Source organism: Talpa occidentalis, unplaced genomic scaffold (assembly GCF_014898055.3).
Source record: "Talpa occidentalis isolate TD23 unplaced genomic scaffold, MPIMG_talOcc4v2.1 talOcc4.2, whole genome shotgun sequence".
Lineage (NCBI taxonomy): Eukaryota > Metazoa > Chordata > Mammalia > Eulipotyphla > Talpidae > Talpa > Talpa occidentalis.
In genome coordinates, this window is record NW_023602073.1 from 86802170 (window position 1) to 86817327 (window position 15158).

Consider the following 15158-nt stretch of genomic DNA (forward strand, 5'->3'; position numbering starts at 1 on the left):
CTTTCTCCCTTTTTAAAAGGAAAAAAATTTTACAGGCTAGTCTTTAGGGCAAATGAATGTAAACCTGATTTACCATCAGAGCAATGCTACATGGGAAGCCAGCGTTTTCCTCTTTTATCAAAAAATGCATCTCCTCATGATTTAAAAACTAGAAGTTCCAAAAGTATTCCAGAAATTTAAAGCAAATATACATAAACTATCCATTTTGTCCAGTAATATTGTAAACACTTTTCAGAGTTTTTAAGGATTTATGAAACTGTTTTGATACTAGTGTTCATACTACATAGTGTAGATATCTTTCCTGGTTTCTGTCAGCTAACAAAAATGTCACTATACCTCAGAATTCCCAGGAGAACCCTCTTATGTTTTATCATGGCTTCCCTGACATTTAGTATGATCATTAAAGTTTTGCTCATGATTTGATACATTTAATTATAAGTTGTATGTTTTCTCTCAGGCTACCTATTAAAAACTATATTAAGATACTGAAGGAAATTTTTTTACAGTCATAAGAAAAGTTATCAGTTAGGGTTATGCATGATACAATGAAGAGAAACTTAACTTTGTAAGTTTGTTTTAAGAAATAAAAGGTAATGTGTGTAATGTAAAATATATAGATACAGATTTTTTTATTTAAAATGCTAAATGAAGTATGTTAACCAAAAAGCAGTTGTGCTTATAATGTGGAAATATGCAAGATTTAATATTCACCTTAATTGTATCATAGAATTTTCCTGGAGACCATTCTTTTATGAAGTATAGTAAATTTGTATATTCTTCAGATAATCTATTGAAAAAAGATGATTTGGCATTTTCTTTTTAAAGATAACGTGCTTGTATTTTGTATTTTGTAGTGATTGATTTATCTCCCTTGTCATGGTTAAGCTGAGGAATAGCTTTTAAATATTTCAATGTTCAGATGTTTTATCAAATTTTGTAATCATTTATTATTAGGTAATTTCTTTATATTCACTCAGAATTTGCATGATCTAGATGTGCCAATTTTATTTTAAAATAAATACTTTCATGCAGCAGAAAAATGGCTTATATTATTAGGAATACCATATATGAGCAAATTTTCTGATGAGAAAATTGAAAGCATAAACAAGATTTTTCAGTCACCAAAATTTCAAAACTCTTGGCGGGATGTAGGTGAAATAACTCAGTGTTACTGATAATTTACGTGTGCACAAATCTTTAAGTGGCAAATGTTTAGACTTGTTTCTTTGCATATATATCTGGTAACAATTTTATTTAAATGCTTCTATATAAAGCAAAGCATATATTGGAATGTGTCCCAACATAGAACTAACCATTCCTGATGTGCCCAATTAAATTGTTACTTTCCAGTGAAACCAGTCTTCAGAATGTATGATTAGTGACATTGTAGACTTTGCATTTACTGTAATAATGCTAAATTTATTTTTCCTTGCTTTTTTTACATTGTGAAAACCTTTAGGCAGAAGAGTTGTAAGAATTTTATAATGAACACTCTTAAAAACCCCAGCTAGATAATGCCATTGGCATTTTATTGCTAAACTTGTTTTTCTTATGTTCACCCCCTATATAGCAAACCAAATTTTTAAAATTATTTTTAAGTTTGATTTTCTTAGCTTGTGTAAATACACAAAAATTACTATTAATTCAAGGACCTCCCTGGTGGTGCACGAGGTTAAGTCTCAGCACTATGAAGCTATCAGCAGCCACTACGGCATGAGTTCCATCCTGACCAGCCAGGGAGCTATCCCAAATGGCACCACAGACCTCTCCTGTCTCGCCCACTGCTCCCCTCAGCAGTGTATTTCAGTCAATTAGCCTGTTCTGTTCCCCTCTCTGTCTCTGGTGAATCCTCTCACCCCCCGCAACTCTGTACCCCAGTTCTTGTATACAGAAATAAATAAATCTTTAAAAAAGAAACAGAAAGAAATATAGTACTTTATGAAATTTAAAAAAAGGGTAAAAAAATTACTATTCATTCTTGTGTATCAGCCTTAATGCGTTTTTCCACATTAATTTGTTAGAAAATCATCTTTTAAAACCAGTAACAACAGAATCAGGATCTTCAAAACATGCAAAAATAATTGGGTGAAAGTTTATTAGGGAACAGGATATTCACAGGCTTTCAAGTATTTCCACACAGACTTAATTTAAAAGGGGAAAAAATATTTCTCTATAGTAGAAAGACCAGGTACACTGCTTTCTCCAAGTAATTAAGCTTGAATCATAGTGGAATAGCCTAGCATCATGTGTCTTTGGATATTATGTAAGTCGGAGGTATAAAACATCAAATATGTGCTGTATTTGCTGGAAATGTATGGCCTATATTTAAAAATGACAAAACACAAGTCTAGGATGTTGTATATTTTACAGAACCTATTTTGGGCTTTTCAAATGCTGGTCATGAAGAACAGAGAAGCAGGTTTCTGGTATAGATTGGAGTGAACAGAAATAACAAATGTGTAACCTGGCTTAGCAAAAGGGAAGTGTGTATATATATACACAGAGTGATAGAATAGGTATGGCAGTATATTAACAATGAATCTAAGTAAGGATTGTTCGGTTGTTCATTTTAATATTCTGTCAGCTTCTCATTGAATTTTTTTTTTTGATCACTTTTTTTTTTTTTTGATTAATTTATTTATATAAGCACTGGGTATAGTCAGAAGTGCGGGAGGGTGAGAGAATTCACCAGAGCTAGAGCTGCTAGAGCAGAACAGGCAGACCGATGAAGTATACTGCTGAGGGGAGCAGCGGGCGGCAGGAGAGGTCTGTGTGCCATGCTGGACCCTCGCCTGGCAGCCTGTTATCGAACTGGCGCTGCAGAAGCTGTGGGCAGCTTCGCAACCCAGCGCTCAACCGCTGCGCCACTGGGGGAGGCCCTTCTCATTGAAGTTTTAAGAAGTAAAACAAAGAAATGTTTTAGGTACTTGAACAAAAATGGTAAACCACATGCCTTTCTGAGAGGAAATTTGGGTGGGGGAAGGACATCTTTTTTTTTTTTAAGATTTATTTTTATTTATTTATTTATACAATCACTGGGTACAGTCAGAAAGCACGGGAGGGTGAGAGAATTCACCAGAGCCAGAGCGGGGAGCAGAGCAGGCAGAAGGATTGAAGCACACTGCTGAGGGGAGCAGTGGGCAGCAGGAGAGGTCTGTGTGCCATGTGGAACCCTCCTCCGGTGGCTGGGGAGCAGCTGGGGATCAAACTGGCGCTGCAGAGGCTGTGGGCAGCTTCTCAACCCGGCACTTAACCACTGCGCCACCAAGGAGGCCCGGACATCTTATATTTAAACACGTGGTAGATGGCTCAGTTTTTCTGCTGTCTTTAGTAAGTTCCAAATAACATGTCATTTTAGGCTGCTAGAAGCAAAATCTTCATATATCTGTGACTGGTATTAATGTATATCTGTTTTTGTTTTAGTTTTGTTTAGATTTTATCAAGATACAGCTAGAAGGTAAGCTATTTTATATCTTTTTACTCATTAATAGTTTTTTTATACAGTAAAGCACTATACAGGAATAAAAGATTAAATGATATTCATAGAATTCATAATGATTATTGCATATATCATAACAAAGAACATAAATATATCTTTTTGTAAATATATAGAATTTTATTCTGTAACTTCAGAAAACCTATCTGATTTTATGAGTACACTTCATGAGAACCCTCTTCTCATTTGGAAAAATACGTATCCTCAGTAAGAGAGTCCTAGAGATTTTTCTTCATTTCTCACTGAAATTATTATATAGTATAAATTTGTGCTTAGCTTTAAAACTTAGTATTTACTCAGTTTCCCCCACTCAGTTTCTGCCCTCCTAAGACCTAATTCCTTTTCCATTTGTTTTTCTCCAGAACCAGAAAATGATCCTGTAGGGATTACTTTAAATACCTCTGATCTAACTAAATGTGAATGGTGTAATGTACGAAAATTACCAGTAGTGTTTCTTCAGACAATACCAGCAGTTTATCAAAAGCTGAGCATGCAACTGCAAATGAATATGGAAGATAAAGTTTGGAATGATTGTAAAGGAATAAATAAGTTAACAAGTAAGTTATGTAGAACAGATGTAATAATACATACAATTTATGTACTAGTAGAATATAAGTGCACCTTGATAGATATCTTACGTGTATATTATCAACAATCCTTGCAGTAACCTTGTAAGATAGACATTATTTCCCCTATTTTACAGATGAGGAGAAGCTCACTAAAAGCAGGAGATCTGAAGTTAAAACTCAGGTTTACCCATTTAAAATTTTCGAAATTGATTATAATTCAAAAGATCTCTACTTTTTATTACAACATTTTATATGCTAGTAAAGGAATTTCTTTAACACTAGAAGAAATTATAAAATGTAAATCTACCATATAAATCAGGAATCCTTGATATAACCTGAATAGGAATTTTGCAAATTCATAAAATGAATTTCATCTTCTATAATTAATAGATGTGGTTGTCTAGTTTGTTTTCCTTTATCTCTAACATTTATGGCATAGCATGACTGGTTGTAAAATACTTTGCAGCAATGCTATTCACCATTAGTGAATAGCAGTTTTTGCAGTTGAATTTTCTAGAAATATCATCAGTTCCTTGGCAGTTTACTACTTATGTTTAACAAAGTTAATTGATGTATATTTAAAACCATAAATATTTTTGGATTCTCTTAGATGAAGTGTATTACTTACATTCATGTATAGATTTGTTCTGTAACTGCTGCTGCTCCTAACATGTTCTGGTTCCTTTCTCTTAATAACTTAGGTTTCATTTTTGGGTAGCTTTGTCACTGGCTTTTATTCCAGTGTTTATCTTATGTGTACTGTGTATCAAACATTGTTTTGAAAATTTATACCAGGATTTCTGGTATACTTGAAATAACAAGTTGTTATGCTTTCTAACATCTATACAATTAGTTTGTTTTTTTTTTTCCATTTAGACTTAATGGTTATATTATTTCTTTTCAGATTTGGAAGAACAGTATATAATTTTAATTTTTCAAAATGGCCTTGATCCTCAGGCAAATATGGTATTTGAAAATATCATTACTGACATTGGTATAAAGAATAATGTGTCCAATTTTTTTATGAAAATTCCCTTTGAAGAAGCCAATAGCAGACTTGTTGCCTGTACAAGAACCTATGAAGAAAGCATCAAAGGAAGTTGTGTACAAAAAGAAAACAAAATAAAAAATGTAATTACATTTTTAAAATTTTTCAAATATAATTTTAAATAACATAATTTTAAAGGGAAATAAGTTTCATGTTTCACTGTTCATATCAAAGTTAGATTTTTTAATTTTATTTTAAAATTATTTGCTTTTTATGTGATTTGTAAACAATTTTATGTTGAAGCATGGTAAATAGATGGCTTTTGACATTAATAGTACTTGGTACAGGTCTCAAGCATTTTTAGTTCCTTTTCATGTTCTATTCTTGCCTTTACTTTTTGTCTCCTTTTCTTTTTCCTTAGTACTTAACCTTTTGACATATATATATACACATATACGCTACATTCAAATCTATACTTACCAAATTTCTTAAATTTGTTAGTGGTTCTCATTGGTGCCAAAGAAAGTGGTGCCATTTGACTTCAGTACAAATAAAAGAATTTTGGTTCCTGATGCATTATTGTAAATTTACATGTAACATGTAGGAACAAGATTAAAAACTTGAAAAGTAAAGAATACTTATCAGGGCCTCCCCTGGTGATGCAGGGCTTAAAGACAGTGCTTAAAGATAGCTTGACAATGCTGTCAAGCTATCACCAGCCACTGCAGTATGAGTTGGATCCCCAGCAGGGAGATAACCCATTTGGCAAAACTGATCTCTCCTATCTCGCCTGCTGCTCTCCTCAGCAGTACATTTCAGTTCATATGCCTGTTCTGCTCCCCACTCTATGTCTGTGATGAATCCTCTAACCCCCCCTCCCCCCGCCTCCAACACTGGCCTATATCCCAGTTATTGTATGCATAAATAAACAAATCTTTCCCCCAAAAAAAGAATACTTACCATTTGATTTTGACTGTTAATATGTATCCATTTCTAGAATAACTGATATATATATAAGCGGTAATTCTAAAACTGCCTGAACCAAAGGTCAAAGTTACAACTATAACACATAGTATAATGTTAAATAATACAAATATAACTTTCTCAAGCACCTGAATTTTGTTGGCTTAATTTATTGGGAATACTTAAAATATGTCTACCTGTCTACAAACTTAGAATAGTACACTATATAAGGCACAGTCTTGGTGAAATTGAACAAGATCTCACCATTAAAGGTACCGGCACAGTTAGTGGGTTATAGAAAAGAATAGAACAAGGAAGGGGACAGTGCCCCATCCTTTGCAGAATAGATTACAGGAGGTAATTCCAGAGGAAGAATAGAGCAGCTAGAGCCATAAAGTACCTGGGATGGACTCAAAATTTCAATGGATGGCCCTTCCTTTAAAAGATTCCTTGATTTTGGAGGACTGAAGTGCATTGGACTGTGCTCCCTGAGCCTCTGCTCCCATATGCCATGGAATGCTTAGCTACTGAACTGAGGTATGCTTCCACCAGTAGAAGAAAACCACTGTATATGTTCTTTGGATTTTATTAACATAATCTAATTTAATATGAATAGTAAAGATCTTAAGACACAATAATGAGAAACAATTTTAAATAAATTGGAAGTGTATCACTGTTCTAGAAGCTATGGCTAAAAAGAAAGTGACTCCTAGTTTTGCCTATTACATCTTTTTAATCCTCCTAATTGAAAAGTGCTCTTGTTTTCTGCTTGTTCTTTTTGTTGAAAAATTTCTCTATTGATTTTGTGAATTCATATTTTAATTTCATTTACCAGGCGTCCCTTGAATCTAAAATGCAGCTTAAAAACAAACAAGAATTCCAGTTTTTTGATGAAGAGGAAGAAACTGGAGAGGGTCATACCATCTTCATTGGCCCTGTAGAAAAGTGAGAAAATTCCTTTATATTTGCAACACTTTTAAATCTCTCCTCTGTTTTATTACATTTCAACTATATACATTAATATGTTTATTTGCTTGAATTTTTTTTTTTTTTTTTTTTTGGTTACAGATTGATCGTATATCCACCACCTCCAGCTAAGGGAGGCATCTCTGTTACTAATGAGGACCTACACTGTCTCAATGAAGGAGAATTTTTAAATGATGTTATTATAGACTTTTATTTGAAGTAAGTTCATTTTCTACTAATCTTTTAACAAGTTTTTAATATCCTATAATTTATATTTTATTTTCTAGAGTCAAAACTTCTTGGGTTTTGAATTCCATCACTGCCACTTATTATGTGACAATTGGGGGACTTATTTAATATCTCTACCTATGTTTCCTCATTTGAAAATGATAATATCTAAAAGGATTGTGAGAATTAAATAATGTATATATACGCCAAGCACTAGGAAAAATATCTGGCCACACGCAAAGTGTTCCGAAAGAATAGCTTGTTTAGTTGTTACAACATGTTTTAAGCCTTTAAAAATTTGTTACTGTCCTAGGCTAGTTAATAGTTTGTTGAACAAGCAAAGAATACTTTTACTCTTTTAAGTAAATTCTGACTAAGTACCAACTGTGTCAAGTGCTATGTTAGAAGTTTATCATCTTGTAGGAAATGCAAATATGGGACTAAAACACTGACAGATGCATTAGCATGAGACAGACACAGAAGGAAAAAATTGCTTCATTCTCTTTGGGCATGGGTTATATGAGGGACTAAGAAGATGTCCTGGAAGAGCTTACATTATGACCCAATGTACATTATTAATACCTGTATAAATTGTGTGTTTACTGTGTTATGATGTAGGTATGTAATGGAACAAAACAGCTTAACAGTGTATCTAGTGGTCTCCAATATTTTTTGATTTATGCAAGTGTATTTCACAAAATGAAACAGTTTTCTAAAACTGGTATTGAAAGCTACTTAATTGATTTTATAACCTGCTAATAGTGGTGACCCACACTTTAGGAAAAGAAAACTTTGTTAAAAGAAGCAAAGGGTTTTGATCAGAGTGATGTCATCATTGGGTTTCCTTAAGATATTTGGACAAGCATGTCACTGGATATCTAGATGAGAAATCATTTAAGGAAATTTATTAAATTGATTTAAGAAGCACAATTTAGATGTTTTAGTTGGAGTGAAGAGGGAGTAATGTTTTGAGAGATAATAAAATGTTTTAAGATGTAAAGTTGTTTAGCAGGATTGTAAGACTGACTGAATGCATGTTAAGGAGGAGAAAAATGGGTCCTAAGTAACTCTTATTTTTCTGACTAATGAGACCTGTTTTGTGATTTGGCCACTAACTGAAAGCAATGAAGAAGAGGCAGAACAGTTTTGGGTAGGAGACGGGACAAGTTCCTTTTCCCCTTGTGGTACAACAAAAAGAACAGTAATAGAGAACATTGAATATGTGGTCCTGACCTGTAGTGTTAGAAGACTACTTGACAAATGATACTTTAATTAATTGAAAATGGATGAAATTGTGTATAGGTAGGGATATTAAAATGAGGACAAGAACTATAAGGACAGGACCTGGAGAGTAGTTTTTTTTTTTTTTTTTTTTTTAATTTTTTACATCATTGTTCATTTTTACACAATATTTGCTTCCCCCATCCCTCTGGTATAGTCCCCATAGAGTGGAGAGTAGATTTTAAAAGATAAACAGGAGAGAAAGACCTTCCCGTGAATAAATTCTAAAGATATTTGAGAGGTAAAAAACCCAGAGTCTGTGGTAAAATTAAAGGGAGTAAAAACTTTAAAGAAAAGCCTCCCTGGTGGCACAAGGGGTTAAGAGGGCAACTTATGAGGCTGTCCGCAGCCTCTGCAGCAGGAGTTCGATCTCCAGCCCGCCAGGGAGCAGCGCACATGGCAGCAGACCTCTCCTGACTTGTTTACTGCTCCCCTCAGTGGTGTACTTCAGTCAATCTGCCTGTTCTGCTCCCCACTCTGTCTCTGGTGAATCCTCTCCCCTCCCCCCCCCCCGACACACACACACACACACACACACACACACACACTCACACACACGCACCTTAAACAAATCCTTTAAAAAAAAAAAACTGTAAAGATAATACATTCAGTGGTGTCAGTATAACAGAGGTTAAAGCAGATACAGACTAACTTGAAGTTCACAAATCTCTATTTTTACCTTATGTATTTTAAAGCTCTTTTGTTGGGTACATACATGTTTGTATCTTCTTGGAGAATTGACCCTTTTATTACTATGCAATACCCTTTATCCTTGGTAATCTCCCTTATCTTTAAGCTTACTTTGTTCAAAATGAATATATCTACTCCAGTTTTCTTTTGGTTTGTGTTTGTATACCGAAATTTTATTCATTCCTTTTAACCTGTTTAAGTCTTCATATATAATTTTTTTTTGTTTTGAAAACATATAGTTGGATTTAGAAAATAAGTTGAACTCCTGCATTGTGTTTACATTTTGTTCATTCTATTTCATACTTAAGCAGTCTCCACATTTTACATTATTGTAGAGATTTTATAGTCATTTATACTCTTGAAATTCATTATATTTTCATGAGGCCCTTTGACACTTTATAGTTTACACTTTAAAATAAATTTCACACAGTAATCTTACATTGTCTACAATTCTATCTTTTAGAATGCAAAACAACATTCCACATTGTTAAAAAGGATCCTAACAAAACCCATGATAATTTATATCCATGATTTTAAAAATCTTTATATATTTTATAACATTCTTAGAAGTGAATTAAAATGAGGAAATTTTTTTTAACCTCACCATTAAAATGAGTGATTCTGCTGCTATCAGAGCTACATATTGCTTTCCATTTCTAACTCAAGTTAGAAACAAACTTTTAAAGTTTACTGATATTATAAGTAGTAGAAAGGCAGTACATCTCAAGAATATTGATAGCATGCAGAAAATAATTATTTTAATAAAATTTACTTTCAGAGGCCACATAGAATTGCAGACTGACCTTGAAATCATCTTTTAGTTTTATCCTACAATTAAAGAAGGCATGATTTGATCATTGGATTCTCTATGTTGTAGCAAGTGAACAGCCTCACTGTGATATTCAATAAGTCATTTATGCTTTGAAAGGAAAAAAAGTGCAACCAAATGTAAGAAATTCCTACAAGTTTTAGTATTAAACTTGGATTTGGATTTCCCCATTAACTCTAAAAATAGAGAAACTGCTGTCCTAATTAATCATTAAATACATGAACATTAAAAACCCCAGAATGACATAGTCACAGGAATACTAGTGAATGTATATCAGCAAAAAGACAAAACTAATTACTTTAAATGGCATGTGTCTATTTAAATTTGAAGCAGAGGGTCTATTTGTTTAAATCACAAATAATTTTCCTTTTTAAACTTGAATTATCCCTTTGTTTATCAGTTCAGCTTTACAAAGTAGCCATTGTAGTTTGGGCCAGTAAAAGCTGTATGATTTACCCATTTTGGCATAAACTAAAGCTAATTCATTATGTGCTCTGTTTTGAATATAGTATTAATAGAATTTAGCAATTGATTTAAACTGTCATGAGCTAGATTAGTTGTCTTGTCTTTTGTGGGGACACACTGAGTTGCCCTAAAGTGAAAGAATCCCTTAGTTATGTTCTTTCATCAGAACCTGAGCTTAGGAATTTTCAAACAAAATAGTGACTTTTTCTTAATTATAGTACATATAACATGTAGCTCACCCATTTAAAATGTAAAATTCAGTGGTTTTTAGTATGTTCAGATGGTTATACAACCATTAACAGTCAATTTAACATTTTTATCCCCAAAAAGAACCCGAGTACCATAAGCAGTGGATTTTCCATTTCTTTCCAACACTATCCCCAGTTCTGGGTAACTACCAATCTCTTCTTGGCCTCTAGATTTACATATTCTGAACATTTCATATACATGGAATCATACAATACATGGTCCTTTGTAACTAGCTTCTTTCATTTAGCATAATGTTTTCATAGTTATTCTATGTTATAGTTTGTTGCAGTACTTTATTTTTATGCTGAATAATATTCTACTGTATGACTATATCACATTTTCCCATTCATTAGTTTTTAAACATTTCTGTCTTTTCCTGTTTTTGGCTATTATAAATGTTGCTATGAATATTTGTGAATGTATTCTTATAAAAGATTAGCTCTTTCATAGTTTTACTTTCAGATACCAGTTCTCATTACTTCAGTGATCTGGTAGTATCACTGTCTAAAGATATGAGGTAAACTTTACTGATATATTTTTTTCAGTTTTTAGAAATAGAGATTGATGCTGACTAGACATTTGATCACTGCTTGACTTTTTGTTGTATGCTGTTAAATTTGTTATATTGGAATTATTTTTCATAAAATAGATATTTGGTGCTTGAGAAACTGAAGAAAGAAGAAGCTGACCGAATTCATATATTCAGTTCTTTTTTCTATAAACGCCTTAATCAGAGAGAGAGGAGAAATCTTCATGAAACAACTAATCTATCGTAAGTCAAGCTCTTTGAAAATATTAAGCAGATATAGTAATTTGCTTAACTTAGTAAAAAGTCTCTTACTTGTATTGAGACAATAACATAATAAAAGTGACAGTTATCAGAGATGAGAGAATTTAGTTATATTATCAGTTTGCAAAATTAATATAATAAAATATTCTGAAGCTTCAGGAGTACCTAGTCTAAAGTCTTGATCAATATTTCCCAAATATGCTTAATAGTTAAAAGAAAAAAAATACTTACTAAATACAGATTGCTCTGTTTTACCTAGATGTCCCATTCATGTTTTAGAGAGTAATCTGTGAATCTGTTTACTGAGTTCTGTGGATGATTCTTCTCAGACATGTTAAGGAAATTAACATACTAGGAAATTAAGGTGTTACGGACATTCATATTAAGCCTGAGTTATTTTGTTTATAATTCCTCTCCATATAGTGATGGCATTCAAATCTATTACTTGTTGATAATTACTCAGAAGATACAAAAGGTTGGTAAATTTTGTCAGTTGTTGTGCACAACATAAATTTTCTGCTATTTTAGTGATTCCTAATTTCATATTTTAAAATTGATAATAGTGATTGGTTTTACAAATGGTCAGTCTATCCTGCTTTATCTACTGTAAGATAATGCTCACATTTTTCCTACTTTCAGCTCTTTAGTTCTCTCAGGTCTGCTATGTTTCTCAAAATGATTGCTAGTACCAATTCTGTATTAATAGAAATAGTAGCTCTGGTCTACCCTACTATATAGTGGTAGAAATTCAGTATCTGTCCTCCAAATTCAGGTTTGGACAGTTTCACATCTTCTATCTATAGATAGTGTCTTTTTCTCCCCCCAACTTGTTAAATCATCAAGTAAACTATTTGATCTGTTAACATATTAGCCCTCATAATTTGTAAATTGCTGCATATAAGTGAAGCACTGGAAGCATTTCAAAAACTTGATAGTTTATCTCTTGTTTTTCAGAATACAGCAAAAACGGCATGGGAGAGTAAAAACATGGACCCGACATGTGGATATTTTTGAGAAGGATTTTATTTTTGTACCCCTTAATGAAGCGTGAGTAAGAATTTCCTTTATGTAAATATGATAACAGTTTTTAGAAAATATATTAATGAAGTAAAGAATTTACCCCTTTTTAAGGTTCTTTCTGAAATGTGTTATATATCTATACTTACACTGCTTATTTTATGAAAATTAATGCATTTCTTCAGTGACTCAGGTAAGATACTAAATTTTATATAGTAGACAATAGGTTTTTCTGATTTTAATTTATTTTTATTGATCATTGTGGAATAATGTCTTTTTTAAATGGGTTCTAGTGGTCTAGCAAACATCCTATAGGGAGGGATACATTATACAGAAAAATGATTAGGTCACTTGGAAGATTTTGAATCTTTAAAACATACTTTGCCTCGTAACCAAAAAGAGGAAAAGCTGCTTGAAGAAAATATGCCATTTGCCCATATTGAAAACCATGCTGACTACTTGAAGCAATTTTCTAAGTAAATAGGGGTGGATAAGCATTTTGTGTTATCCTCTTCCAGTGCCTGGAGAGACATTGAGAGTTTCTTTCTTTTTGTTTGTTTTCTCTTTGTTTTGTTTTGTTTTCCTATGCTCTGTACTCAGAGACACCCCCCCCCCCCAAAGAATAAGCACCTGTAATTGGACAACTTGAATTTATTACTTGCATTTATTACTTTCAAGGGAGTACATACAGCCATGGGCAGCCAAGGAACCTTAGTAAAAGTGTGTTTTAACTTTATAACAGAATTTGGCTTTAGTGATTCAGGGAAGGCCCTAAGGAAGTAGGCATTTGCGTGGGTAGAAGAGTAGAATTCACCCATGTGATAAAAAGGGGGGCTTTTTGGTATTTTGTAGGTTGTAGTGTGACCTTGTGTTTATCTGTGCTTAGATAATCTACTGACCTTGCTTTATCTCATTTTATCATAATTGCAGAATAACTTTGTCTGAAGTTCCTATTCTGTGAAATTCTTTGTATCTCATAAACTTAGCCATGCCAGACTAGCTTTTAAATATAATTTTTTTCTTTTTTTACTGTGAAAAGCAAATTTATAGTGTAATCAAACTCCTTAGTTAAAATTCTGTTTTAACCATTAGACCTGTGCTCTCTTGTTTTTTTAACCCAGTCAAAGATAGAATAGATATAAAAACATTGATTATGCTATAAAGCTCATCTTTTTCAGAACTATATAATTTTTAGTCAAATATAATTATCTTAAATTCCTTCATTCTCCTCAAATAAGATTTTTGACACAAATTTGTCATATAAAGTAACACGGGAGCTGCATACAAGATGAAAAGGAAGAAAGGAAGGCTATAGATAGAAAAACTATTTGTCAGAAATGTGTTATAAAAAATTTAAATAGAAATATAACTTGAGGTACACATAATTTATCCATCTTTGTCACTAGCTGATGAAAGATAAAAAATGAAAGAATGAACAAAGTTGTAGAGTCAAGAAAGAGTCTGCAAGAGAGCTATGCCATATGTAGGTGGGAGAATAGCCTCCAAATTATAAAAAAATTATGAGGGCTCTTTTTTTTCTTTAAGAGGAAAGGCCACAGATATTTATTTTCAGTAATTATATTAGATGCCATATATTGTCACCTATTTCATTCTTAAATTTCCTGGTGGTTATTAAATTTAAAAGTTTATAAGCTATTTGTTAAAAATTGTCAATCTTTGGGCCCCCCCCGGTAGCCTTAGGGTTTAAGTGTCAGTGCCACCACCAAGAATGCCCACCCTGATGGCCTGAGTTCAATCCCCATACAGAGACCTCTCCCCCATGGCACAGCAGACTTCTCCTGTCTTGCCCATTTGCTTCCCTTAACAGTGTATTTCAATAGATCTGCCTGTTCTGCTCCCCGCTTTTTCTGGTGAATCCTCTCACTCCTTGCAGTCTGGCCTGCATCTCAGTTTTTCTATGCAAAAATAAAGTCTTTTTAAAAAAGAATTTTCAGTGATTGACAAGGAACAGAAATGGCATTTGATCTAATCCATTTTAAGATAATTGAAATTACCTTTTTTTAGCCCATTCTCCCCCTGATGACTTGGAATCAATAGAGGTACAAATAGAAGGGACTTTAAGAACAGAATTGTGGCTGTGAGAAGTTGAAAGTTCCCTCAGGTATATCTCATTTAGCTTTCTCCTTTCTGCTATGTAGAACTTTTCCTGGTTTTTAGGTAAAGCAACAGAAAATTTATGGCCTATCCATGTTGCCATAGCTAGGAAATATCTAAAACTGAGAGACTTTGTTAGGATACAGCTTTAGGTTGAGAATCACTTATCACTTATATTTAATGAATCTTTTAAACATTTTTTCACATTTTAACTTTTTTAAAATTGTGATGTCAACTATAGTTGGCTGTCAGAATTGATAAAGGGAGGACATTGTTATGTTGCTCATTCTACTACCTTAGCCTGACATGAAGTATTCTTAAGGTACTAAGGATTAATAATTAAGAACAGGAGAGAAGCATGCTTCCATCTGGCCTTTACCAACCTCTGTGACCTTTGTACTTAACATTGTGCCAATAGAGAGAGAGATAATGCTGTGTCTTAGTACTACTTTGGGATTATTTTAACATTTTGCAGAAATAAGAATGTGTAGTAACTTTTATCCATGTCAAGA

General features: G+C 33.0%; 1 protein-coding gene across 6 annotated transcripts in view; it reads left to right on the forward strand.

Moving 5' to 3' along the window:
• SENP6 (SUMO specific peptidase 6) overlaps positions 1–15158 on the forward strand; it is an 88415-nt gene that overhangs the window by 59300 nt on the left and 13957 nt on the right. For all 6 annotated transcript variants that reach the window (XM_054698958.1, XM_037519985.2, XM_054698955.1 and 3 more), the window contains 7 exons: positions 3424–3457; positions 3859–4053; positions 4970–5196; positions 6852–6961; positions 7085–7201; positions 11374–11496; positions 12469–12561. In XM_054698958.1, the coding sequence (XP_054554933.1) occupies positions 3424–3457; positions 3859–4053; positions 4970–5196; positions 6852–6961; positions 7085–7201; positions 11374–11496; positions 12469–12561 (899 nt within the window). The remainder of the gene's footprint in view (positions 1–3423; positions 3458–3858; positions 4054–4969; positions 5197–6851; positions 6962–7084; positions 7202–11373; positions 11497–12468; positions 12562–15158) is intronic.